The sequence below is a fragment of the Chlorocebus sabaeus genome, chromosome 17 (assembly GCF_047675955.1).
Source record: "Chlorocebus sabaeus isolate Y175 chromosome 17, mChlSab1.0.hap1, whole genome shotgun sequence".
Taxonomy (NCBI): Eukaryota; Metazoa; Chordata; class Mammalia; order Primates; family Cercopithecidae; genus Chlorocebus; species Chlorocebus sabaeus.
Window position 1 is genome coordinate 39,093,201 of NC_132920.1, and position 26,588 is coordinate 39,119,788.

The window sequence follows — 26,588 nt, forward strand, 5'->3', positions numbered from 1 at the left end:
GTAACCCTGAGTTTAAAAGTATTTTTAAAAAGCAAATTGCCCTTTGCTTCTTTGATTCTTAAATGTATTTCAGATCTGAAAAGTCACCACTACCTCAAAAGAGAATTACAAATATTATTGAGTTCCTGACATATGAAGTTTTTATATACTCTGTCAGAGGTCTATACGAAAACCACAAATTCCTGTTTGTACTCCTCATGACCTTAAAAATTGACCTTCAGAGAGGGACAGTTAAGCACAGAGAGTTTCAAGCTCTCATTAAAGGTAAAGTGTGTGGGATACAGATGTGGTTTGTGGAGGATGTTGCTTTTGATATGCTCTTTGATATACCATAAACCCATTTCTGTGATCCAGTAGGGAAATGATGTTCTAATGAAAGTGTAATGAAGTTTTATTTTTTTAATATCTCTTTTCTGTTTTTCATTCGTTTTGCTCTGGTTACTTAAGATTCAGGTCTGTGCCAACTCAACTGAATATTGATATTATTGTAGTTATTGATATAACTACATTCAGTTTATTCACTGCTGACCATGCCTGGGAGAATTGATTGCTTAAGTGAGGAAAAGTGATACTGGTGATGGCTTTCTTTAGCAAGAGAGCCATTCCCTCAGCAAGGGGGTATGATGGTTTTTCAGACTACAAGAAAAGGCTCACTTGTGTTTCATATTTGAAGTTAATCCTATTCATTGCATATCTCCATGTTAAAGGTCTAATTAAGAAGACAAAAGAATGGAATTTTCGTTTCAATTTAGTTACACAAGTATTTACTGAGCTCATGCTATGTAAACCCACCACGCTAGCTTTGGGGATGTAAGAATAAACCAGATACTGCTTGAAAAGAAATAATAGCCTCAAAATGGAGATAAAGATAATTTAAAAATCACTCCAATACAAGTAAGGCAGAATCACCTAAGTGCTGTAAGAGAGCTAAGAAACAAAGTGTTGAGTCTAAAAGGAGGGAGCGATTACATGTGGTTGGTGAAATCAAAAACAGTTTCTTAGAAAATATACCTTTGTGGGTTAAGTCATGAGTTGGGGAACTATTCGGTACGTGGCAAAATGCTTCCATCTTTTTCTTGTGTGTTTGGCTCTTTATATATGATTTAACCAATTATTTTCTGGCTCCCCACACCCCAAAAAGAAAGTGGCATTTGAGGTGGACCCTGAAGAGGTAGAAAAGAGGAAAACATTCCATGCTGAAATGGAGCAGCATGAAAAAGGGAATCAGTGGAGAACATCTAAGTTGTAAGAATCAGTCTGGTTTTGTTGAAATGAAAGGTGGATATGGAGGCATACCGAGAAATAGAGCTGGACATATAAACTGGTGACATACTGCGGAGAGCCTGGGTCCCCATAGGAAGCGTTTTCTTGATCTGGTAAGAAACAGGGAGTTGTGTAAGGTGGTGGTGTGATCATTATGGTCATTTAGGGAGGTGAACTTGGCACACGTGTAAGGATCAAAGAAAAGAGGTTCAAAGGAGTCTCTTTCAGTCTTCCCAACTGCAGGAATACATTCCCAACCGAGGGTAAAGGCAATGGGAATATACGGGGAGACAAGGGTATGAGAGATTAGGGAGGTAAAATGGCAAAAACCGATGCATAGAAGAGCCAAGAGAGCAGGCAGAAATGAGTACGATTTCCGGTCTGTGCAGAGATTTCTGGTCTGGTTGGTTGGAAGAGGAGCTGGTTTGAGGAGGGTTGGTGTGGGGGATTTCTGGATGTGATTTTAGGGCCTATGTAGTCAGAATAGGCCAGATTTTGCTGCCATAAAAACAATCCCAAAATTTCAGTGACTTAACACAACCAAGGTGTACTTCTCATTCATGTTACCTCTCCAACATGCTGTTCTAGTCACTCAGAAATCCACATTGCTTCCAAAACTACTATGGCAGAAGGGCAAGGATGTGGCAGACTGTGCACTGGCTCTTAAAAGTCACCCCACAAGTGACACATGTCATTTACGCTCCTATTTCGTTAGCCAAAGCCAGATGTGCAGCCACATTTCACTTCAAAAAGAGCAGAGAAGTGCAATTCCTCGTGTGTTTGAAAGGTGGGGAAACAGTTTGTGACCAGCTCTGATGACTACAGACATGTGCAATTTGAGCTATCCGGAAAAAAATTAGAAAAGATAACCTAGGCTGGGCGCGGTGGCTCACGCCTGTAATCCCAGCACTTTGGGAGGCCGAGGCAGGCAGATCACAAGGTCAGGAGATCGAGACCATCCTGGTTAACAAGGTGAAACCCCGTCTCTACTAAAAATACAAAAATCAGCTGGACGTGGTGGCACGTGCCTATAATCCCAGCTACTCGGGAAGCTGACGCAGGAGAATCACTTGAACCAGGGAGTCCGAGGTTGCAGTGAGCTGAGATCGCGCCCCTGCCCTCCAGCCTGGCGACAGAGCGAGACTCCATCTCAAAAACAACAACAACAACAACAATAACAACAACAACAACGACGACGTAATCTAGGCAGTCTGAGAGAAAAGTCAGGCAGTTACAAAGATGGGGCACAGAAATAACAACCAAAGCCATGGGAATGAAAGTTAATCTAGGGAAAAAATGTGGAGGATTTCTAACCCACAAGGTGATAGGACCTGCTACGTTTTTGTCCTCTGCAGCCTACTTATAATAAACGGGCAGTCACCGATAACTTCTTCCTCTTTCTCTACTTCATTCAATTCCTTCCTCAGATTCAGGTTAGATTACCACTGTGGAAACTTTGCAAACTATTTTGCATCATCTCTGAAATTTCTTCTTTGCGCCTTTTTCATGGTTTTATTTCTGGTAGTTCCAAGAAAGTTGAAATATATCATCTGGTTCATATTTTTTTCACAGGTCTAATGCACTTGGGGAAGTTGGTTTTTTAAGGCAGTGTGATATGGTACAGTAAACACTCTCTAGGGTGGGGAGGAGGCACTACAGAGAGTGTCCAGATGTATGAGGTTTTGGTCTTGGGGATGTTTAAGTACGGTAAGTGAATTTACTCAATCTGGAAACCTACTTTACCTCATTTCAAAAATCTTTAAGGCCTCACTTGGACTTGGGATACAGGCCTGGTATGGTAGGACACTGAGCAGAGGGGTAGGGGGCATTGAAGCATGCTGAAATCCAGGCAGCAGTGGCAGCAAAATGATGCCCACAATCTGGGGAAGCCTTCTATCTATGCACTATGGTCTGAATATTTGTGTCCCCTCAAACTTGATGGGTTGAAATCTCACCCTGCAAGGTGGTGGTATTAGCAGGTGAGGTCTTTGGAAGGTGATTGGGTCCTGAGGGTAGAGCTGTCATGTATGGGATTAGTGCCTTTACGAAAGAGGCCCGAGGGAGCTCACTCCCCCTCCCACCATGTCAGGACACCGTGAAAGGAGCCATCTATGCACCAGGAAATGGGCCCTCACCAGATACTGAATTCGCCAGGGTCTTGATCTTGGACTCCCCAGCCTCCAGAGCTGTGAGAAATAAACATTTCTGTTGTTTCTAAGCCACCCAGCCTATGGTATTTTGGGATAGTGACTGAATGGACAAAGATACTGTGCAATACGAGGGGAGGAGGAGAAGCATACTTTTGAATTTTTCCTTACCGGTGAGCTGGCTTTGCTTCCTGAATGCCATCTGCTAATTTGACCCCTGAGAAGGAGGCACATATGACATAGAAAGGAAGAAGTGGGAAACCTGGTGCCTGGGTCCACAATGGATGCTGGGAAGGAAAAAGGAGGTTAGAGGTAGAAAGAGGAGGTCAGGTGCAAAGATCCTCATCTCTTCCTTGCCTCCTGAGGGAGGTGAGAAGGGGAGAGGGCCAGAGAAACTCTCAGATAGGAGATGACCCTGCATTCTGCCCAGTGTCACACCCACCATGGAGGCAGGGGAGTAGCTGGATGGGCGAGCCTGAGGTTTGGCAAGCAGGAATGTGGCGACATTCAAGGGTTGAGAGGGCTGGCACGCAGCTGAGACTGGAGGTCAAACAAAAAAGTTTTAGAGAAAGAGAACTTTGTACCTGCAAAGTACCAATGCCAGGAGCTGGGGCAGTGATTGCAGCCCGGGGACCTGACATAGCATTTGTCGTAGCTCAGAGGATACAGTACAGGGACCCAGCCTGCACCTGAGGCATGGGAATCCTGGGGGGCAGCCTGCAGACCTGAGGCATGCTTCCCACCAAGACATAATCCCACCCCATCTCACCTCTCCCACCTACCAACCAACCAGACCAGAGCGACCCTGAAAGAGACTGGGTTATTTGAAAGAGGGTGGGTAAATCAGAGGAGACTGAGAAATACGGCAACACGGTGGGGAGGGAATTCGTCAGGGAGGATTAGATTTGTTACAGAAAAATAAAGAAGGCTGAACACATGGGTTGTGGTGTTAGCACATTTGTGACCCCATTTCATAAAATTGGAGTCAGGGAGAACTATATTGTATAGGGCCAGGAGAGTCAGGGAGAGGAGTTTGGATTTAATTTAGTTGGCAATAGGGAGCCATCGAACGTTTTATGAGCAGGGATGTGGCATGAACAGAACAGTGCTTTAAAAAGATTAATTTGGGATTGTATGATAGGTTGATTGACAGCAGTACAATTAGCTCAGCAATAAAAGAGTTTTTAAACAAAACATAAAATTTGTTTTAGTTTTGAACTGGCTTACATTTTGACTGAATTATTCTTTAAAAGATGGTATGACTTTGTTTTTAATGTTTTTTTACAAAGTTAACAAACATGATCCTTAGATCATAGATACTTTAAAAAATCATTTTGAACTCAATACTTAAGGGGGAGAGTGGAGGAGTTATTTATCATAGCAGAAATGTTTGATTTCCCAAGAGTGACAGGTTTTTCGGTTTGTTTGTTTCAATTACTACTTTCTTTCTGCAATATTTGCAAGGTGACTTTGACTTTCTTCTTCAACCAAAAATGTCAGAACACTTTGAAAAATGTTATGGATACCAGGCGCAATCCTGCATTATAGAGCAATGGATTTACCTTTCTTCCCTGCCTGGTTATTTTAGAAAGATATTATCTTTCTTTTGTCATAGACTGTGTACAGAAAGACACCTTAGGGGGTCTTTTCTTGCCTTCCAAACTGGACTGGACCTGGGCCTTCCAAGCGGGGAAAGAAAAAGAGAGAAAGAGAGAGAGAGAGAGAGAGAGAGAGAGAATGTCAGAACAACAGCTAATGATTACATAGCTCTTATTATTATTCTATACTGTTCTAGGTACATTACTGTATTTAACCTTCACAGCAGCCAATCTGGTAGATTCTGTCAGACATCCATGTGGCAGATGAGGAAACTGAGAGGGATTCATGTTTTTTTTTTTTGTTCAAGTTTGTGCAGCTATTGAGTGGCAGAGCCAGGATATTTTGGGGAATAGGAAGGGCCGTCATTGTTCTAATATGTTTGGAAACACAAAGATGGTGTCTCTAAAGCTCAGGATTACATAAAAACATTTCTTTGGAAACAACCAAGAAGAAAAGGGATGAGTTTGTCTCTGTGCCAGGGCTGCAGGTGGCTCTCTCTAGTGGCTGCTGCTCACACCAGTGACTCCTACAGTAGCAGTAATGGTGCTCTAGTGAGACCTGCTCTGTCTCCAGGTTGCAGAGGGGCCGACGGTGAGAAGAAGGTTTACACGTTGTTCTAAAAGTGTTGTTGCACTCAGAGCCACAGATTCCCAAGTCCCCTGTGGTGGAGGAAATGGGTTTACATGAAAAAAGTACTTTAGTTCATACAGCTACTCAGGACGATGCTAGATGGGGAGAGCAAAGACCTGTAGTTCCCCCACCCCCCTTTTTTGGTCCATGAGTTGATTTGTGAACTGGAAGGAATGATGAGTTCTTAAGGAAGATGATAAGATTTAAAAGTTCAAGAATCGCTGTTTTGCATACATCTGAATTAAACAACAGTGGAGCTGGAATTATTATGATATGTTACCAAAGACATGCAATAGAGAAATTTTGAAATTGTAAATATCATCATATATTTCATTAGGAAATGCTGGTTATGCCCGTTTGACCTGAGATTTGCTTCAGAATATGATTAATGCTATAACTCATTCTCCACTGGACTCAAGCTCTGTAAAAGCCAGGGTCTGGTGGGCTTTTCTCTGCTATATCCCCCAGTGTCTGGAACATGCCAAATACCTAGAGGGTCCTCAATAAATATTTGTTCCATCAGTGAATGGATAAATGATTTAAATATTAGTCATCCACTAAAAAATCCATAGATCTATTATATCATTTCCTCCTTCACTTCCTTCCCTCTTTTTATCCCTAGCCTCCCTTTCTCCCACCCTCCTTCCCTAACCCTAACCCTAACCTTAACCCTAACCCTAACCCTGACCTTAACCCTAACCCTAACCTATCCATCTGTTTATCTCTCTGTTTGACCTGGTAACAAGTAGTATTTAATGGCAAGCTTCTGGAGGAGTAATGACTAAGAAGTGATGTTTAAAATCCACACATGAAAAGATCAACATATTCATTGATATCAAATTATAAATTTTAGATCATTAAAAAATAAAAAGCAAACAAATATAATCACTTGAGAAAAATTCCTTGCAGGGAAAAATGACAGAGTTGTTATTTGTACCTTATAAGATGGTATAAATCAGTAAATAAAACACTAAGACTTGAAGGAAATGTACCAAAAAGCCTCCACATTTTCTGCAATATTATTATTTTCCAATTTTCCCATATTTTCAGTAATGTGGCTATCTTGCTTTTATTATTTGGAGAGTACATTTCTAAAAATGAAGTACAGACTCACGCTTTTCACCCCATCTGACACTCTTCCCCAGGAGGAGCAGCTCTGGACCTGAAAGCCTGCCCTCCCAAGCCCTATCGCTGGATCCTTGACATGACTTGGCTGAATCTTGTGGAGCTGAGTAAACTTCCACAATTTGCAGAAATTATGAACCAGGTAATACAATAAAGGGCTGGTTGAAAGTGCAGATCGGCAAACCCAAATACACCTGGGCCACTTAAACTGGGGCTTCCTGGCAGCAATTCCTTCACCCAAAAAAGTCAACCCAGTAGTTTGGATCTGAGGCTCTGTGGCTGTCTGGGAGAGATCTTGGACAGATGGACCTCAGGGTTAACCTCTTCATAGTTGCAGACAACTATGTTTTCCTCCTGTGTGGTGGGCATGGGCCATTTTTATGTGCCTGTTTGAGTTGCTGCTGGAATCAGAACCAGTAGATGCACCGTTTTATTGTAGACGACTCGTGCTTTTACACTGTAACTTCTGCCTATATAAGTGATTTGTGCAGATTTGAGTGTGAGTCAAATTAAGCGGTTGAGGTCCCTCTAAAAAATTAATTATTTTAGTGGTGAAATATAATGGTGAAAATGGAGAAATAGGTGCCGATTTGCCTGTTGTTTTTTTCTTATTTGAAAATGTACATTGATTACTGTGGATTAATTGTTGAGTCAATTGTCACTGGAAAACAATCGTGCAACTCAGAATAAAGATAGCTGTTTTTTACTGGGATCTGTTGGCTACAACTGCCTGTCACTGAGGGAGCCTGCAGTTTCCCGGTGTCAGATGCCAATAATCATTTCTTTTCTGTGGCCGCTAGTGACTGACAGATGGGGCCATAGGTAGACTGCAGGTTGGCAGAGCCTCATGCTGTAATCGCCATCCCCCACTCAACATACTGTGTTAGCTGCCTCTGTTTGTTTAGTGGCATTTCTGAAACATTGTGTAGACTCTACCTACTCAACCTGGTTGGGTCAGAGTCAATTGGATAAACTCACTGGGTTCCATCTGTGGATGGACAGTGAGCTTTGTTTTGTAGTACGACCACATATGAGTCCTCCAAGCCCAAACAAATGCTTGGAAAAAGAAAGTGATCTTGGGCCAGGCGCGGTGGCTCACACCTGTAGTCCCAGCACTTTGGGAGGCTGAGGCAGGTGGATCACGAGGTCAGGAGTTTGAGACCAGCCTGGCCAACAGAGTGAAACCCCGACTCTACTAAAAATACAAAATATTAGCCAGGCGTGGTGGTGTGTGCCTGTAATCCCAGCTACTCGGGAGGCTGAGGCAGGAGAATCGCTTGAACCTGGGAGGCAGAAGTTGCAGTGAACCGAAATCGTGCCATTGCACTCTAGCCTGGGCGACAGTGTGAGACTGTCTCCAGAAAAAAAAAAAAAAAAAAAGAAAAAAGAAAAGAAAAGAGTGATCTCGATCTGGTCAGCGATTGGGTAAGGGAGATGGTCAAGAACCACTGGAAAAATCACTCGAAGCCCACACCCTCTACTGATGGTTTACACTGATACAAGAATGCTTATTATTGTTTGCCTCTGCCAACTAGATGTTAAGTACTCATGAGGTAGAATATAGTAGCTATTACTACTTCCAGTGGGATAGGTACTTTGCAACAATAACCCTGCCACAGAAAAGCAGAGTTATTGACCCTAATTTATAGATGAGATAATGGAGATTCAAAGAGGTTAGGTACTTGCCCAAGACCCCATTGCCAATAAGTGGCAAAGCTCATGCTCTTCCCATGCCATCATGAGTTATTTCTTTCCCACTCCTCTTACACCACTGGATGGGCCAGAAGTGGAGTGAGGGGCAGTTCTCAGGAAGGTTGCAAAATTTCAGTGGAGACCTGCAGTCAGGTGGCCATCAGTCTGGCCTGCCTGGGGGAAGGAAGGGAGGAAGCAGAAGATCAGTCTCCCAGCTGAGTGGGTGTCACGAACTGAAACATCATAACCTCAAAGAGATGCTTCCCTGACCTTGGCATCCCAGGCCAAGGGCCAGGAAAAGGAATGAGAAATGGAGGTGGACATACAGAGGCTGGAAGTCATCTTATCACCCATCATGGCTGCAGCTCACCCTAGAAGCTCTACTGTGGTCAAGTCAAAATTAGCAGGTAGAAGGTCAGTAGGCAAAGAATAGTCATCCGATTTCTTCCTGTGCCTCAGCCGCAGTTGTGGAGGAGACCTGTGGGGGACATTGTGGGCAGGTGCAAGGTAAGGCTGGCAACACCCAGGCCCTGGCATGCAGGCAGCTTCTTTGAGGGTGGCCAACCAGAGACAGCTGATGCAATCTTCAGGAGATAGGTGGCAGTTGTGAAACATTTCAGAAATCCCCTTTATTTATTTGTTTATTTATTTATTTATTTCTTGAGATGGAGTCTCAGTCTGTTGCCCAAGCTGGAGTGCAATGGCATGATCTTGGCTCACTGCAACCTCCGGCTCTCAGGTTGAAGCAATTCTCCTGCCTCAGCCTCCTGAGTACCTGGGACTACAGATGCATGCCGCCACGCCCGGCTAATTTTTTGTATTTTAGTAGAGTCAGAGTTCCACCGTGTTGCCCAGGCTGGTCGCAAACTCCTGAGCTCAGGCAATCTGCCCGCCTCTGCCTCCCAAGGTGCTGGGATTACAGGCGTGAGCCACCAGACCCAGCCAGAAATCCCCTTCATCTTTTAGTGCCCCAGGGACAAAGTGGGAGCAACTGAGTTACAGAGTAACTGTTCTGTTATTAATTTATAGTCTCTCTGTATCCTGTATGATGAATTGTTCACACTATAGATATGAGACTTTGGATAGTTGTTTACCCTGTCTATGCCTCAATAAAAAGTAGGGGTCATAGAGGAAAAGGTGTAATCCTCAGGTCTGGCATAGGGCATCTGTTATACGAGCCTTTGCTATTTGCTATTTGCTATTATTGCTTACTGTGGCTTTTTTATTTTTATTTTTTTATTTTTTTGTTTTTGAGAGGGAATTTCACTCTTGTTGCCCAGAGCTGGAGTGCAGTGGTGCTATCTCAGCTCACAGCAACCTCTGCCACCTGGGTTCAAGTGATTCTCCTGCCTCAGCCTCCCGAGTAGCTGGGATTACAGGCATGTGCCACCACACCCGACTAATTTTTTTTTTTTATTTTTAGTAGAGACTGGATTTCTCCACGTTAGTCAGGCTGGTCTCGAACTCCTGACCTCAGGTCATCCACCCGCCTCGGCCTCCCAAAGTGCTTATAGGCGTGAGCCACCTTGTACCATGGCTTTTTTTAAAAGCACACTTACATAACCCAGCCTGATTGTTGCTGAAGAGCAGGGATAGGCTCAATAATCTGTGGTTTTTGTACTTAGTCTTGATGGTACTTGGGCTGCAGTGAGCACCTTTTAATGCCTCTGAACACCTGAAGTCCTTTTCATGCTTCTGAACTTTAAGACCAGCTGTTGGAGAGACTCCTTTCGTTATCAGGCTTTAGGTCTCAAGGTGGGGGATCACTAGGAAAATAAAAGTTTTGATGTTGTCATCTATTATTATTTTTAAGTAGAGATCACCATTTAGCGGTCAGGTTATCAGAATGCCCTGTTAGTGGTTCTCAACTGAGGGTAATCTACCCACCCCCAGGGGCATCTGGCCATGTCTGGAGACATTTTTGATTGTTAGGACCCGAGTGGAGAGTGCTACTGGCATCACCAGTGGATAGGGATGCTGCTAAACATTCTACAATGCCCAGGACAGCCTCCCACAAAATCAAATTCAGATCCAAATGACAATAAAACCAAGCTTGAGAAACCTTGATGTGTGTTTCTTCTGGCCCAGTCATTTGGTGCAGTTAACAAATGGTCCTAATTGTAGCGCATAATGTAGAAAAATAATGGAAGAACTGGAAGGGAATAGTAATATCCATGTTATTCAAGTCATTGATCCTGAAGAAAGGTTTAAACTGTGCTGTTACGCTTGAAAAATTATCTGCCTGTAAAGAATGACCCTGTCAGGTGACTCAGAATCCTTTCTAATACATTCCGATTACATACAGTTCTGTGACTTGCTAATTGGCTTGCTTCTTTTAGATATCTCGTAATGAGAAGGGGTGGAAAAGCTGGTTTGATAAAGACGCTCCAGAGGAGGAAATGATCCCTGATGGTTATAACGATTCACTAGATACCTGCCATAAACTTTTACTTATCAGGTGAGAACAGGCATTATCAGACCTGGAAGCATCACTCATAATATTGCTAAATTACAGATTTTATCTCAGTGAGTTTACTTCACTGTATCTCTGTCATTGAAAGTAACGGGAAAAACCGCAATTACTTCTGTGCCAGCCTAATATTATAAGAAGTGTATGTACTTCCAAATTATGGCTTGGGATAGCAGTTCTTCAGTTCCTTGACAAGCAAAATAAAATGGTAATGGTGGCAGGGAATGATGTATTTTGACAACATATTAATGATAGTGCTTTTAGCAAAAAGCGTGAAAAATATGCTTTTATTATTCACTTTGTTCATGATTTACCACTGAGTGTAAATCAGTTATTGTTGAATTTATTTCTTTAAAAAAGCAGACCTCACAAAGTTACAAGACAATTAGCTCATAAGCTAAAGTTAAATTGCGTTTGAGAAAAAAACCAATAATATTGCACTGAATTTGAAATATATAAATGCTACTTTTGGCTATAAAATGGAAACAGAAGTTTGAAATTGATGTTAAAGAAGAAAATCGCCCTCTCTTTTCACATTTTACATTTTCTCAGTATCCAGTAACTCAGAGACCTTCCACGTTGAAAAAAATCAGTGTGTGTGTGTGTGCACGTGTGTGTGTGTGTTTGTATGGTGGGTGGGTAAGGCAGAGGAGTAAAGCAGGGGAGATGAGACCCCTACATGAAAAATGAGAGGTAGAGATATTTTGAAGTGATCTTTGTCTTTTCTAATGTTCTACACCTAAGTTTGCATTTCTTAGAAAAAGCTGTTTCTTAGACATTGTCACCCTTCAGGAGTGGCCAGAACAACACTAATGTTGACCTCATAGTCCGCAGAGTATGAAAGGGCTCCTTTTTTCTTTTTCTTTGAGACAGAGTCTTGCTCTGTTGCCCAGGCTGGAGTGCAGTGGCGTGATCTTGGCTCACTGCAAGCTCTGCCCCCCAGGTTCACGCCATTCTTCTGCCTCAGCCTCCCGAGTAGTTGGGACTACAGGCGCCCGCCACCTCGCTCGGCTAATTTTCTGTATTTATAGTAGAGACGGGGTTTCACCATGTTAGCCAGGATGGTCTCAATCTCCTGACCTTGTGATCTGCCCGCCTCAGCCTCCCAAAGTGCTGGGATTACAGACATGAGCCACCGCGCCCGGCCAGGGCTACTTGGTTTTATTGGAACACATGTGTCTATTTTTTAATCCATCATTTAAAAATTAGATCTATGTCAAATAGTACAATCTAGTAGCAAAAAAACAAAACAAAACAAAAAAACCAAAAAGAATCTGTGGTGCTTGTCTGTGCTTTACCATATCAGTATTAAATGACACTATCCAATGTGTCTGTGTGTGTGGAACTTGCTATGGTGTGCATTACACAAATGGTATGCTACAAATGCTTGCTGACCAACTTACTTTGCGCATCTTTGGCACACTGGTTCCTCCCCTGAAGGATGTGGAGCCTCAGAGTGTGTGGCAGGTCAGCCCCTACCATGTGTTGGAGCTGGTAGAGGACACTGTGTTGTTATGGGCTCTGCCCTACTTCTTGCCAATGCCTGGCTGGCACCAAAACCGTGAGATTAAATTTGTGCTCATCCATGGATAGGAAACCTGGCCATTCCTCTTACATGGATGTGGAAAAGTAGGAATTAGCTTGTTGCCCTTTTGCTAATTAAATGTGTGTTTTTACTCAGATAGAAGAAAAAATGAACACGTTTAGTTTATTTCGCTTAACTTGTATTCATTTTTAGGTCGTGGTGCCCAGACCGTACTGTTTTTCAAGCAAGAAAGTATATTGCAGATTCTTTGGAGGAGAAGTACACAGAACCAGTTATCTTAAATCTGGAGAAAACTTGGGAAGAAAGCGATACCCGGACACCTCTGATATGCTTCCTGTCCATGGGATCTGACCCCACCAATCAAATTGATGCATTGGCCAAGAAACTGAAACTGGGTAGGATTAACAATCTACAAAATTTAGCAACACTTTCATATTTTTGTCCCGAATTTTGCCTTTCATACTTTTATAACTGATTCTTAGAAATATATGTAAAACTGAATTCAAAAAATATTAAACTTATTCCTCTTCCATCCTTTCATACCCCCTAAAGTGAGGGTATGATATAGGTATCTTTGTGTAGAGAAGAAGACACTCATCTACCATATACTTTTTTTTTATTGGTTGTGTTTTTAAGTTCTAAGGAGATGGCTGCATTGCATGGATAGCCGACTAAAAAGAATGAACGCACAACAGCCAAAGTTTATGTTATTGCCACGTCTATATAAAATTACGGCAAAGTTTATTTTGTCACAAATTGAAAAACTATAACCATTATTGTAATGCATAGTAATTAGGGATTAATTATTTCATGCTTTCACTTAATAACCATTCAGTACAGGCAGTGTGCTAGATTTGGGGGTACAGAGATTAATACAAACACAGCTGGGAAAGACAGACATGTAAACATGTAATTGAGGGCGATGTGACAGCTGCAGTAAATGTTTCATAGAAGTGGCCGTTCACAGGATTCGGAGCTACTCAGATTGCCTGGGATATGGGGGAAAACATCACATTGATGATATTTGAGTAGGAAGTTAAAAAATAGATAAAATTTACCAGGTGGGGTGGTGGGAGATAGAAAGTTACTCCAGGGGGAGGAGATGGGAAGAGAAGTTATAAACACAAAAGCGTTTATAAGTGTGACTGAATCAGTAGGATTAAAGGACAGGGATGCAGAGCACATCTTGACAGGATTGTGCCATCCTGTAAGAAGGACTGTTTGTCCCTTCCTTCATTCATACTCTGAAAATCTGAATGTTGTTGACATTGCCATTTGCAATCTTCTAGGTTCGGATATCTATATAACTTGTAGGATTAATCCACTCATGTCTTTTGTGTATTTAAGTGATTGATTGTGAAGTAAAATTACATTAAATTTATTACATAGTCTACATAAGCATGATATAAAATCAATTCAGTCATGTCCATGTACTAGCCACCTGTCCCTGTGCATAAAACCAAGCTATGGTAGTATGGTCCATGTTCATGTCCTCTTTTCTCATCTTGACTTCACTCTATTTGTTGTCACCACACTGTTCTATATTCTCAGTGGATCAGTGTTCAAATGGCTACGGTTTTCTATCTGAACACTGATACCAATGCAAAGAGTGCCCAGGTTGTATTGGCAACTGCTCATGGTTAAGTCTCATTAGCTATCTTCAAAGTAGGCAGTTTTGCTCTAGTATTTACTTCAGCACACCAGCTGTCTGAGTTTATCTAACAGTGATGCCTCTCTAGTAGCCTTACAGATTGCAAATCTCTCTCAAATCTGTTGCTCTATGAGTGTTTATCCAGCTGCCGCTATGCCTCACTTCTGTCTCTACACAGGTGTCTTTTTTCTCTCTTGCCACTTACCATTCTTCTCCACATGGCAGAACATGTGGCTTCTGGTGGCTCATGGGCTTCACTGCTTACATGCTCAGAATGTTCAGCACTCCCAGGGAAACTCCTCTTATTGTCTTGGTTCCAAGTCCCAATATCCAGGGAAGTAACTGATTGTCTTAGCTTTGGTCATGCACTGCTTTCTGGGCCAATCATAGCTTTGGTCATGCACTCCTTTCTGGGCCGATCATAGCTTTGGTCATGCACTCCTTTCTGGGCCAGTTGATGAACTGTTGCTCTGGAGATAGGTTCCTAGTAGAAACCTTATGTATGAAGCTGGAATGGGGGACATTTCTTAGAAGAAGATACAATGCCTAGAAAGAGGAATATTCAACCAGAGTTACCATTTCAAATGTTGTAATTTAAGAACATAATCAAGGAATTCAGGGTCTCCTTTGGGAGAAATTATAACTGACTTTCAATGAATACAGAAGGGCAGACTTGTGCTATCTCCTTTAGTGCTATCATACTGCTTTGCTTGGCAATTTGGTGATTTCCATTTCTTACTCCTACTTTACTTTTTCCAACAACAATCCACGCTTCTCTTGATTCCTTTGTTAGGATACTGGAACAACATAGATTTGGTTTTGACACTGAAGGATCAAATGAATTTTATGAACAATTCTATTGCCAAATCATTTTAGCAGTATTAGGAAATCTCGTGCTGCTTGCTGCTTTGGGTTGAAAGTCCCAAAGCTAGCTGTTAAAATGGAACTGTTACACAGACAGAGCAACATGTTAGTGTAGTCTCAGCTATTAATATTTTATTTGAAAATCTGGATAATAATCATAGGATGCTTAAGGTGAATGTGACTGGAAATCTTGAAATCCAATTACTTTTTTTTTTTTACCGATGGGGGAAACTATGGTCTGGAGATAAGGCCCCAGACCTAGTCCATGGCAGATCTGGTTCAGAACTGATTTCAGGAACCCCACTTCAGTGATCTCATTGGTCTTTCTTTTTCATTCCTTCTCATTGTTTTCATTGAAGGAATTAACCAGCTACCTGAAAGTAACATAAGGATGGGACAGAATCAAAAAGTTTTTGTAGAAAAAGAGGAGAAGGGAAACTTTGGGTTATAGATATTGTCTTGTACTGGTCAAGATCTGTAGTGAGAAATCTGGAGCAGTGGAACTCTGCACAGAGTACTGCGTATTGGGCGAAGTGGAGAAAGCAGATGGATTTAGCATGAGAGCCCTTCTGGGAGCCTGAATAGGGGCTCCTAGGGGTCTCAGAGGAAGGATGGGCTTAAAAAGAACACCTGAAAATGAACGAAAAATACATAAAACCCCCACAGGTACACAAAAGTAGAAGTAGAATAATAATATAAAAACTGAAATAATAATATGTACAGATGAAATATTTTAACATTTTAAATAATAGGAGAATGGCTTATAATTATAGTAATAAATTACAGCAGCTCATCAAAATTGGCAAATTTATAGAAACGTATGAGTTTAGAAAATTCCTCAGAAAAGGTAGAAAACCCTGAATAAACCAATAATCAAGGTGAGAAAAGGTAGAAGTTTTAAAATTATTACATCAGCAAAGACTCTAGGGTTGGATAATTTTCTGATAAGTCCTTTAAAACTTTCAAGGACTCTCACATGCTATATTCTGTTCCAAAAGATGGAAAAAGAGAATATATTTTCCTTTTGTTTTTGAGACAGGGTCTCACTCTGTCACCCAGGCTGGAGTGCAGTGGTGTAATCATGGCTCACTACAACCTTGACCTCCCAGGCTCAAGTGATCCTCCTACCTCAGCCTTCGAAGTAGGTGGGACTACAGGCACACACCACTACTCCTAGCTACATTTTTTTGATTGTTTTTTTGTAGAGGTGAGTTCTCATTATGTTGCCCAGGATGGTCTTGAACTCCTGAGCTCAAGTGATCCTCCCTCCTTGGCCTCCTAAAGTGCTTGGATTACAGGCATGAACCACTTCATCTGGCCCATTTTCCTCTTTATTAACGTTATTCTGAAATAGTAAACTGACCCAGATAGTAACTGCATAAACGAAAGAAAACCAGCCAGGCGTGGTGGCTCATGCCTGTAATCCCAGCACTTTGGGAGGCCGAGGCAGGTGGATCACCTGAAGTCAGGAGTTTGAGGCCAGCCTGACCAACATGGTGAAACCCCTTCTCTACTAAAAATACAAAAATTAGCTGGGCATGGTGGCAGGCACTTGTAATCCCAGTTACTCAGGAGGCTGAGACATGAGAATAGCTTGAACCCAGGAGGCGGAGGTTGGGTTGCAGTGAGCTGAGATTGCGCCATTGCGCTCCAACCTGGGTGACAGAGCAATACTCTGTCTCAAAAATAAATAAATAAATAAATAAATAAATAAATAAATAAATAAATAACTGTAAGGATCTTAACTAAATCACAAGCAAGTTGAATTTATAGTGACATCAGCAAGATGTCTCATATCCCTGTACATACCCCTCCCTCATATCCCAACACCACATCAGCAATTCTGTATCCATCCACAGATGAACTCTCTGCAGGAGCCTCAGGATATAGGTAGAAGGTTGTGAAACCCTATTAAAATCTAAGACCTAGGAGGGTTGTTTTGAGAGTACAAACTGACACCCAAATGGCAGATCTGCCAATTGTGCTTCCAGGTTCAAGCCTAGAAATGGCCCTGCTCCCCAAGGAGTTTGGCTACAGCCCTTTTTGGCCTTGAGCCTGCAACTAAAACCAACCGCCAAGGGTTGTAGGTGGAATCAGGCACACTAGTGTCTCGGTGGAGAGGCTTGTCTGCCTGCCAACATCGATCTTGGCAGTGAACTTGAAAGTTACCCTGTGGCTTGTCTCCAGCCACCCTCAGCTGAGGTCCCAACTCAGAGCTAACTGTGCAAGAGCCCAGAAGGAGGCTTGCTCATATCTAGCAGCCTGGGAGTCTGAGCCTCCAAGAAGAGCTCATCAACCTCTGTACCCCAGCAGATACCAAGGGTGCCCACTGTCAGCTCTGGCCCCTCCTGCTGCAGTCAGGGAACTATCCTACCTGTGCAGGGATCTACTGGGAGATACAAGCCCTTCTGAGCCAATGAGATGAACTCTTCAGTCATCATCCTCCAGCATATCCCAAAAGGGCCCAGTCTCAGCTCCAGTCCCTCCAGCTGTAGTCAGGAAACTAATTTGTGCAGAGACCTGCTGGGAGACACACTCCCATCTGAACCAATTAGGTGGGCTTGCCAGCTGCTGCCCCACATCAAGTCCTGAAGGGGTCTAGTCTCAGCTCTAGCCCCTCCTGCTGCAGTTGGAAACTGTCCCATCTGTGCAGAGACCTGCTGGAAAACAAACTCATCTGGGCCACTGGGACAGGCTTCTGGGCTTGTGTCCCTGACCAACTTTCTCACACAGTTCAGGCATATTGTCCCTAAAAACAAAACAAAACAACAACAACAAAAAAACTTGTTATAAATATCAGATTTTCTGGTAAGCCTCATGGTAACAACAAAGCAAAAACCTATATTAGATATGCTAAAACTAAAAAGTAAGGAATCAAAACATACTACTAGAGAAAATCACTTAACCCCAACCAAGGGAAGACTACAAGAGAGGAAGAATGGAAGAAGAAAGGATCTACAAATTGACTAGAGAACAAGCAACAAAATGGCAGTAGTCCTTACCTACCAATAATTACTTTGAATGTAAATGGAGTGAAATCTATGATTGAGAGACACAGAGTGGCTTAACGGATTTTTTTTAAAAGACCCAACTGCATGCTGCCCACAAGAGACTCATTTTACCTGTAAGGATACACACAGACTGAAAATGAAGGATGGAAAAAGATATTCTATGTAAATGGGCACCATAAAAAGAACAGGAGTAACTATGCTTATATCAGATAAAATAGACTATAAGCCAAATACTATAAAACGAAGAAGGCCATTATACAGTGATTAAGGGTAAATACAACAAGAGTGCACATGCACGCACGCACACGCGCGCACACACACACACACATGCACCCAACATCAGAGCTCCTGAGTATATAAAGATACATAAATACTAATATATATAATAATTATAATAGAACATATAATTAATAAAAAATATTAATAGCCCTAAAGGGAGAGATAGACTGCAATACAATAATAGTAGGGGACTTCAACATCCCATTTTCAGCAATGGACAAATCACCCAGATAGAAAATCAATGAAGAAATGTTAGAGTTAAACTATACTCTAAATCAAATGGACCTAACAGACATTTACAGAACATTCCATCCAATAGCTGTAAAATATACATTTTTTTAAACAGCACATGGAACATTCTCCAGGATAGATCATATATGAAGCCACAAAACAAGTCTTAACAAATTTTAAAAAATTGGAAAACTACCAAGTATCTTTCTTGACCACAATGGAATGAAACGAGAAATCAGTAACGGTAGGAACTTTGGAAACTGTACAAATACATGGGAATTAAACAATATGTTCCTGAATAACCAATGAGTCAAAGAAGAAATTTGAAAGAAAATTTAACAATTTCTTGAGGCAAATGAAAATGGAAATACAACACACCAAAATCTATGTAATACAACAAAAGCACTTCTAAGAGAGAAGTTTAGAACAATAAATGCCTATAACAAAAAAAAAAAAAAAAAAAAAATCACAAATAAACAACCTAATGTTGCATCTCAAAGAATTAGAAAGACAAGAACAAATTCAACCCAAAATTTGAAGAAAAGAAATAATAAAGATCAGAGTAGAAAATAAATGCAATAGGAATTTTTAAAAGTACAAATGATCAACAAAATGAAGCGATGTTATTTTTGAAATGATAAAATCAATACCTTTGGCCAGACTAAGAGAAAAAGAGATATGACTGAAAAAAAAAAAAACAGAGAAGAAAAAGAAGACATCATAACTGATACCACAGAAATACAAAAGATCATTAAAGATTGTTATGAAAAATTATATGCCAACAAATTGGAAAACTTAGAAGAAATGGGTAAATTTGTAGACAAATATAACCTACCAAGATTGAATCATGAAGAATTAGAAAACCTGAACAGCCAATAATGAGTAATGAGATTGAATCAGTAATTAAGTCTCCCTTAAAAAAAAAAAAAGCCCAGGAACTGATGGCTTCAGTATGGAATCCTATCAAACATTTAAGGAAGAAATAATACCTATTTTTGTCAAATTATTCCAAACAATTGAAGCAGCTAGGAAATTTTTCAAACTCTTTCTATGAGACTAGCATTACTCTAATGTCAAAACACAAAGACACAACAAAGAAAGAAAACTACAGGCCAATATCCCTGATGAACATAGATGTAAAATCCTCAACAAAATACTAGCAAACCAAATCAAACAGTGCCTCAGAAAGATCATTCACATTGATTAAATGGGATGCATGGATGTTTCAAGATGTATAAAACAGTAAGTGTGATACATCACAGTAATAGAATGAAGGACAAAAACCATGTCATCATCCCAATAGACACAGAAAAAGAATTGGATAAAATTCAACATTCCTTTGTGATAAAAACCCTAAACTAATTAGGTGTGAAGGAATGTACCTCAACACAATAAAGGTCATGTATGACAAATCCATAGCTAACGTCATTCTGAACTGGGAAGAGTTGGAAGGTTTTCCTCTAAAATTAGGAACACAACAATGATGCCCACTTTCACCACTTCTGTTCAACATATACAGGAAAGTCTAGCTAGAGCAATCAGGCAAGAGAAAGAAATAAAAGGCATCCAAGTTTGAAAAGAGGAAGTCAAATTTTCCCTATTTGTAGATGACATATGTAGAAAACCCTACAGATGCCACGAAAGAACTGTTAGGACCAAAAAACAAATTTAGTAAAGTTGTAGGATACAAAGTCAACCTACACAAATTAGAGTTTCCGTATGCCAACAGTGAACTATCTGAAAAATTTAAAAAGCAATCCCATTTAAAATAGCTACAAAAAATAAAATACCTAGGAGTAAATTTAACTAAGGAGGTGAAAAATATACAATGAAATTTATTAAACATTGATGGAAGAAGTTGAAAAGGACACAGATAAATGGAAAGATATCCTGTGTTAATTACTTGAAAGAGTTAATATTGTTAAAATATCCATACTACCCAAAGCAATCTACAGATTCACATGCAATCTCTTATCAAAATACCAATGTCATTTTTTATGGATAGAAAAAAAATCTAAAATTTATATGAAACCACACAAAATCCCAAATAGCTAAAGCAGTCTTGAGCATGAAAAAAAAAGAAAAAAGTTTAAGGCACCAAACTACCTGGCTTCAAAATGTACTACAAAGCAATAGTAACCAAAACAGGATGGTAGTGGCATAAAACCAGACACATAGGCCAATGGAGCAGAATAGAGAAACCAGAGGTAAACCAACTTATCTTCATTTACAATCAGCTTATCTTCAACAAAGTTGCCAAGAACATGTAATGAGGAAAGATCAATCTTTTCAATAATGGTGTTGGGAAAACTGGGTAATTATATGCAGAATAATGAAACTAGACCCCTATTTCTCACCATACACAAAAATCAAATCAAAATGGATTAAAGACTGAAATGTAAGACCTGAAATTGTGAAACTACTATAAGAAAACACTGGAGGAAATGCTCCAGAACATTGATCTGGGAAAATATTTTTTTGTGTAAGACCTCAAAAGCAGGCAACCAAAGCAAAAATAGACAATTGGTATTACCTGAAGCTACAAAGCTTTTGCACAGCAAAGGAAACAATCAACATAGTAAAGACATCACCTAAAGGATAGGAGAAAATATTTGCAAACTATGCATCTGACAAGGTGTTAATATGCAGAATGTATAAGTAACACAAACAACTCAATAGCAAAAAAACAAATAATCTATTTATTAAAGTGAACAAGAGATCCAAACAGACATTTCTCAAAATAAGACATACAAATGGCAAAGAGATATATGAAAAGGGGTTCAACATAATTGGTCATCAGAGAAATACAAATCAAAACTACAATGAGTTATCATCTCACCCCAATTTAGATGGCTTGTATGAAAAGAACAGTGCTGGCAATGATGTGGAGAAAGAAGAACCCTCATACAGTATTGGTAGAAATGTAAGTTAGTACTTTGGAGAATAGTATGCAGGTTCCTCAAAAAACTAAAAATAGAACTACCCTATGATTCAGCAGTACTACTGCTAAGTATATATCCAGAAGAGGTGAAATCATTAAGAAAACTTTGAAAGGATTTGTTTTTTGTTTTAAATATAAAATTTAAAAAAGGAAGTGAAATCAGTATGTTGAAGAGGTATCTATCTGTACTCCCATGTTTACTGTAGCACTATTCATAATAGCCAAGATACAGAATCAACCTAAGTACCTATCACCAAATGAATGGATTAAAACATGCAGTACATATACACAATGGAATACTATTCAGTCATAAAAAAGAATGGCATTCCGTTGTTTGTGACAACATGGATGAATATGGAGGGCATTATGCTAAATGAAATAAGCTGAGCATAGAATGATCTCACATTCTGTGACAAGTACCACATGATCTCACTCTTGAGAATCTGATAAATTTGATCTCTTAGAATTGGAGTAGAATAGTGGCTACCAGAAACTGAGGGAGGGTAGCAGGGAGGAAGAATGATTTCTAGTGTTCTATTGCCCAGTAAAGTGAATAGTTAACAATAATTCATTGTGAAAAAAATAATATATAGTCCAAAATAGCTAGAAGAGAGAATATTGAATGCTCTTAACACAGGGAAATGAAAATTATTTGTTGTGATGGATATCTTAATTACCTGATTTGATCATTACACAGTGTATACATGTGTAATGTATACATTACCCATGAATATGTACAATCATTTTGTGTCAATGAAAAACAGAATATGACTTTGAAAAGGAAGAATTCAGTAGAACATCAAAAAATAACTTGCAAATAATAACGTGCCTTCACCAAGCTGGAACACATGCGCAAATATCAGAAAGATGCAGGATTAGGAAATCTCATCACAGCAATAAGAGAAAAACTTTTCCTTAAGCTATTATACTGTTATCTTGATAGGTGCTATAAAAGCCATTTTATAAAAATTCAACACTTATATTTGACTTTTGGAAAGTGGGAACAGAAGGATATTTTATTTCTGTGATAATGATTGTGAACCCCAAATGTCATGATACTTATTGGTGAACAACTAGAGACATATCCATTAAAGTCAAATACAGATGTCTGCTATTGCCACTGTTATTTAGCATTGTGTTGTAGAAGATATGGCTAATGTATTGAAAGAATCATAAATAAAAGATGTAACTACTGGAAAGGAGGGACAAAATCAACATTGTTCTTAGACAATATAATTGTCTAACAAAAACACAAATGAATCAACGGAAAAACTATTAGACTTAATAGTCTAATAGTTCAGTGAGGTGACTGTTTACAAGATAAAAATGTAAAAAATGATGCTTTCTTATAAAATAAGTTATAAAACTCCTCTTAATTATAGCAATAAAAATAAAACTGAGAAATAATTTTTTAAATACTCATTTAAAGAAAACTATAAAACCTTCTTAGAGACATAAAAGTAGTTAGAATAAATGGAGAGGTGAGCCACATTCCCAGTATAGAGATTCCATATTGTAAAGATGTCAATATTCCCTAAATTAATCTATAAATTGAAGCCAAGTCTAACTGAAACTCAAGCATCATTGTTTTTCTAGTTGGATAGTAGAGGGATATTAGATCTTCTAGAATTGTAAATGGACAAGAATAGCTAAGAAAATTTGAAATGGAAAAAAATAAGAATAATGGGGAACCAGCACCACCAGATTTTTAAAACGTTATCAAATGGCAGTAATTTAGTCATTTGCATTGCAAACACTGATAAATATGGAGAATGAAAGGGCCAAAATTAGACTCTTGTATGTACAATAGCTTAATATGTGATAAGATTTATATTTCCAATCAGTGGAGGAAAAATGGGTTAGACAGTAAACAGTGTTGAGATAGCAGGTTAACTTCGGAAAACACAAGTGTTACCTCACATTAAACTCTAAAATAAATTTTAGGTTGACTAAGGCATTAAGTGCTTTAAATTAAACTATAAAAGAAGAAGAAGAATATATTCAGTTAGCTATAGTATATATTCAATTAGTTGAGCGGCCAAGATTTTCTTAATCATAATACCTGAGTCTAAAACCAGAGGGACAAGATAGATAATGTGACTGGATGAATTTTGAAACATCTGTATGTTATAAAAAGGAGTGAAATAATGGCATTTGCAGCAACCTGGATGGAATTGGAGACCATTATTCTAAGTGAAGTAACTCAGGAAAGGAAAACCAAACGTATGTTCTCACTCATAAGTGGGAACTAAGCTGTGAGGACGCAAAGGCATAAGAATGATACAATGGACTTTGGGAACTGGGGAGAAAAGGTGTGAGGGTGTGAGGGATGAAAGACTACATATTGGGTAGAGGGTACACTGCTCAGGTGATGGGTGCACCAAAATCTCAGAAATCACCACTAAAAAACTTATTCATGCAACCAAACACAACCTGTTCCCCCCAAAACCTATTGAAATAAAAAAAAAAATCTGTATGTCAAAAGCACCATAAATAAAATAAAAGCACAAAAAAAAACAAGGATAGGTGTGTGGGTGGGGGACTATGGCATTCCATTTCAGTGGGAGACACTGGGAGTCCTTTTTCGTATGTCGTGAATTTTTAAAAACGGTTTGAATGCTGTATCCAAACTCTTCTCCATGTATGAATTCCTCCTAAGAACATATTGAGAGATATACATCCAGATTTATATACAAGGGTGTTTCATCTAGTGCAATTTATAATACTGAAAAATCAAAAATGTCTTAAATATATACAAAGTTATTGATTGAATGAACAAGAATGGATTTGACATGATGGAACGCTGTGCTGCCATTACAAACTGTTTTTCAATAATATTTGATGACAGTAAAATGTTCACAACATACCATTGGAATGTAGAGATATAAAATCTATAGGCCGGGCAAGGTGGCTCACACCTGTAATCCCATTACTTTAAGGGGCTGAGGCAAAGGATCATTTGAGGCCAGGAGTTTGAGATCAGCCTGGCCAAGCATAGCAAAATCCTGTCTCTACTAAAAATGCAAAAAATTAGTCTGGCATGGTGGCACATTCCTGTAATCCTAGCTACTTAGGAGGGTGAGGCATGAGAATCTCTTTTTTTTTTTGAGACAAAGAGTCTTGCTCTGTCGTCCGGGCTGGAGTGCAGTGGCCGGATCTCAGCTCATTGCAAGCTCCGCCTCCCGGGTTTACGCCATTCTCCTGCCTCAGCCTCCCGAGTAGCTGGGACTACAGGCGCCCGCCACCTTGCCCGGCTAGTTTTTTTGTATTTTTTAGTAGAGACGGGGTTTCACCGTGTTAGCCAGGATGGTCTGGATCTCCTGACCTCATGATCCGCCCGTCTCGGCCTCCCAAAGTGCTGGGATTACAGGCTTGAGCCACCACGCCCGGCCGAGAATCTCTTGAACCTGGGAGGTGGAGGTTGCAGTGAGCCGAGATTGTGCCACTGCACTCCAGCCTGGGCGACAGAGCAAGATTCTATCTCAAAAATAAAATAAAATAAAATAAAATAAAATAATGTGTAATACATGTATACGTATATAAATTTTAATATAGGTAGGTCTACAAACCCTTGGGGCCAGATATGCTTCAGAAATCAGAATGTTCTGGTTTTTAGAAGGTAATATTCCATATACTATATAATACACTGCAGCTAAGATATAAATATTCAGGAAGATAGGGATAAATAAAGACTATAAATAGCCTCACATCTGTTCAGGAGAGCTTTTGCCTCCAAAATGATTTACCGTTTTCAGAGCTTTCTGAATTTTTAAATGAAGGTAAGGGATTGTGGATTATGCATATTAAAAGGATTAGAATAAAGATCTCTAGGGAGGAATATTGGTGATTTTTATTTCCTTCTTTATATGCTCCTGTATTTTTCAAACCTTCTAATGTGAACATATATTATTTAGTTAGAAGTAAGTCCAAAAAAAAAAAAGGTGGAAGAGACACAAGCCTAATTTTGGAAAGGAGTATAAAGGCAGTCAAAATTTTACTAAACTCTTTCAAATTCAAACAATTAAAACAAAACATAAACCACCAAAGTGTAATTATACTGTATCACTTGCAGTAACACTTCCTCCAATGTTTCCTGCGTACATGCTTCTCTTGAGAGTACCCCTTATGATGTCTTGGCAGTCCTTGCCCCCACCTCTAAAAACTCAGCCTATGCTGTTTCTTGTCTCATTGGCCCCTTTCCTTCCTTGAGTGGGAATGTTTCTCACTTTTTCAATGCCAATCAATCTTTTTTTTCCCCCAGGCCATTCAGAAAAAATATAAAATATTTATTACCTTATATTAAATGAAGAAAAGTTACAAATCAGTAACAACCTTCCACATTAAGAAACTTAGAAAAGAAGAGCAAACTAAACTCAAAGCAGTCAAAAGAAAAGAAATAATAAATACGTGAGCAAAAAAAGCCAGAAAATAGAAAAACAACAAAGAATCAAGAAGCTAAAAGTATCTTTTTTGAAAGATCAATAAAATTGACAAATGTTTAGCTAAAGTAACCAAGAATAAAGAAGATAAAGTGAAGATGATTAAAATCAGCCATGAAAAAGGGATGTAACTATTGACCTCACCAAAATTTAAAAACTCCTAAGGGAATACTGTGAACAACTATGCCAACAAATTAGATAACGTAGATGAAATGGAAAAATTATTAGAGATAACTATTGAAACTGACTCAAGAAGAAGTAGAAAATCTGAATAGAGCCATAAGAAGTATGGAGATAGATTCATTAATTAAAAAAAAAAAAATCCCACAAAAGGAATCTCAGTCCCAGATGGCTTCATTGGTGAATTCTAGCAAATTTTTAAAGAATAGCACTAGTTTTTCTCAAGTTTTCCTAAAAAATAAAAGAGGAGAGAACGCTTTACAACCCATTCTGATACAAGTATTACCATGATACCAAATGCAAACAAAGACATCACACACACAAAAAAAACTACAGACTACTATTCCTTATGAACATAGAAGCAAAATTCTCAACTAAAATATTATCAAACCAAATGCAGCACCGTATAAAAACATTATACACTATGACCAAGTGAATTACTCCCAGGAGTATGAGATTGGTTAAACATATGAATATCAATCAATATAATATACCATATTAATAGAATGATAGACAACCA

General features: G+C 39.5%; 1 protein-coding gene across 2 annotated transcripts in view; it reads left to right on the forward strand.

The window, feature by feature from the left end:
• Positions 1-26,588, forward strand: part of DNAH8 (dynein axonemal heavy chain 8) — a 328,361-nt gene that overhangs the window by 231,887 nt on the left and 69,886 nt on the right. For both annotated transcript variants that reach the window (XM_007972725.3, XM_038006035.2), the window contains 4 exons: positions 74-264; positions 6,785-6,906; positions 10,796-10,914; positions 12,665-12,867. In XM_007972725.3, coding sequence (XP_007970916.2) covers positions 74-264; positions 6,785-6,906; positions 10,796-10,914; positions 12,665-12,867 — 635 coding nt within the window. The remainder of the gene's footprint in view (positions 1-73; positions 265-6,784; positions 6,907-10,795; positions 10,915-12,664; positions 12,868-26,588) is intronic.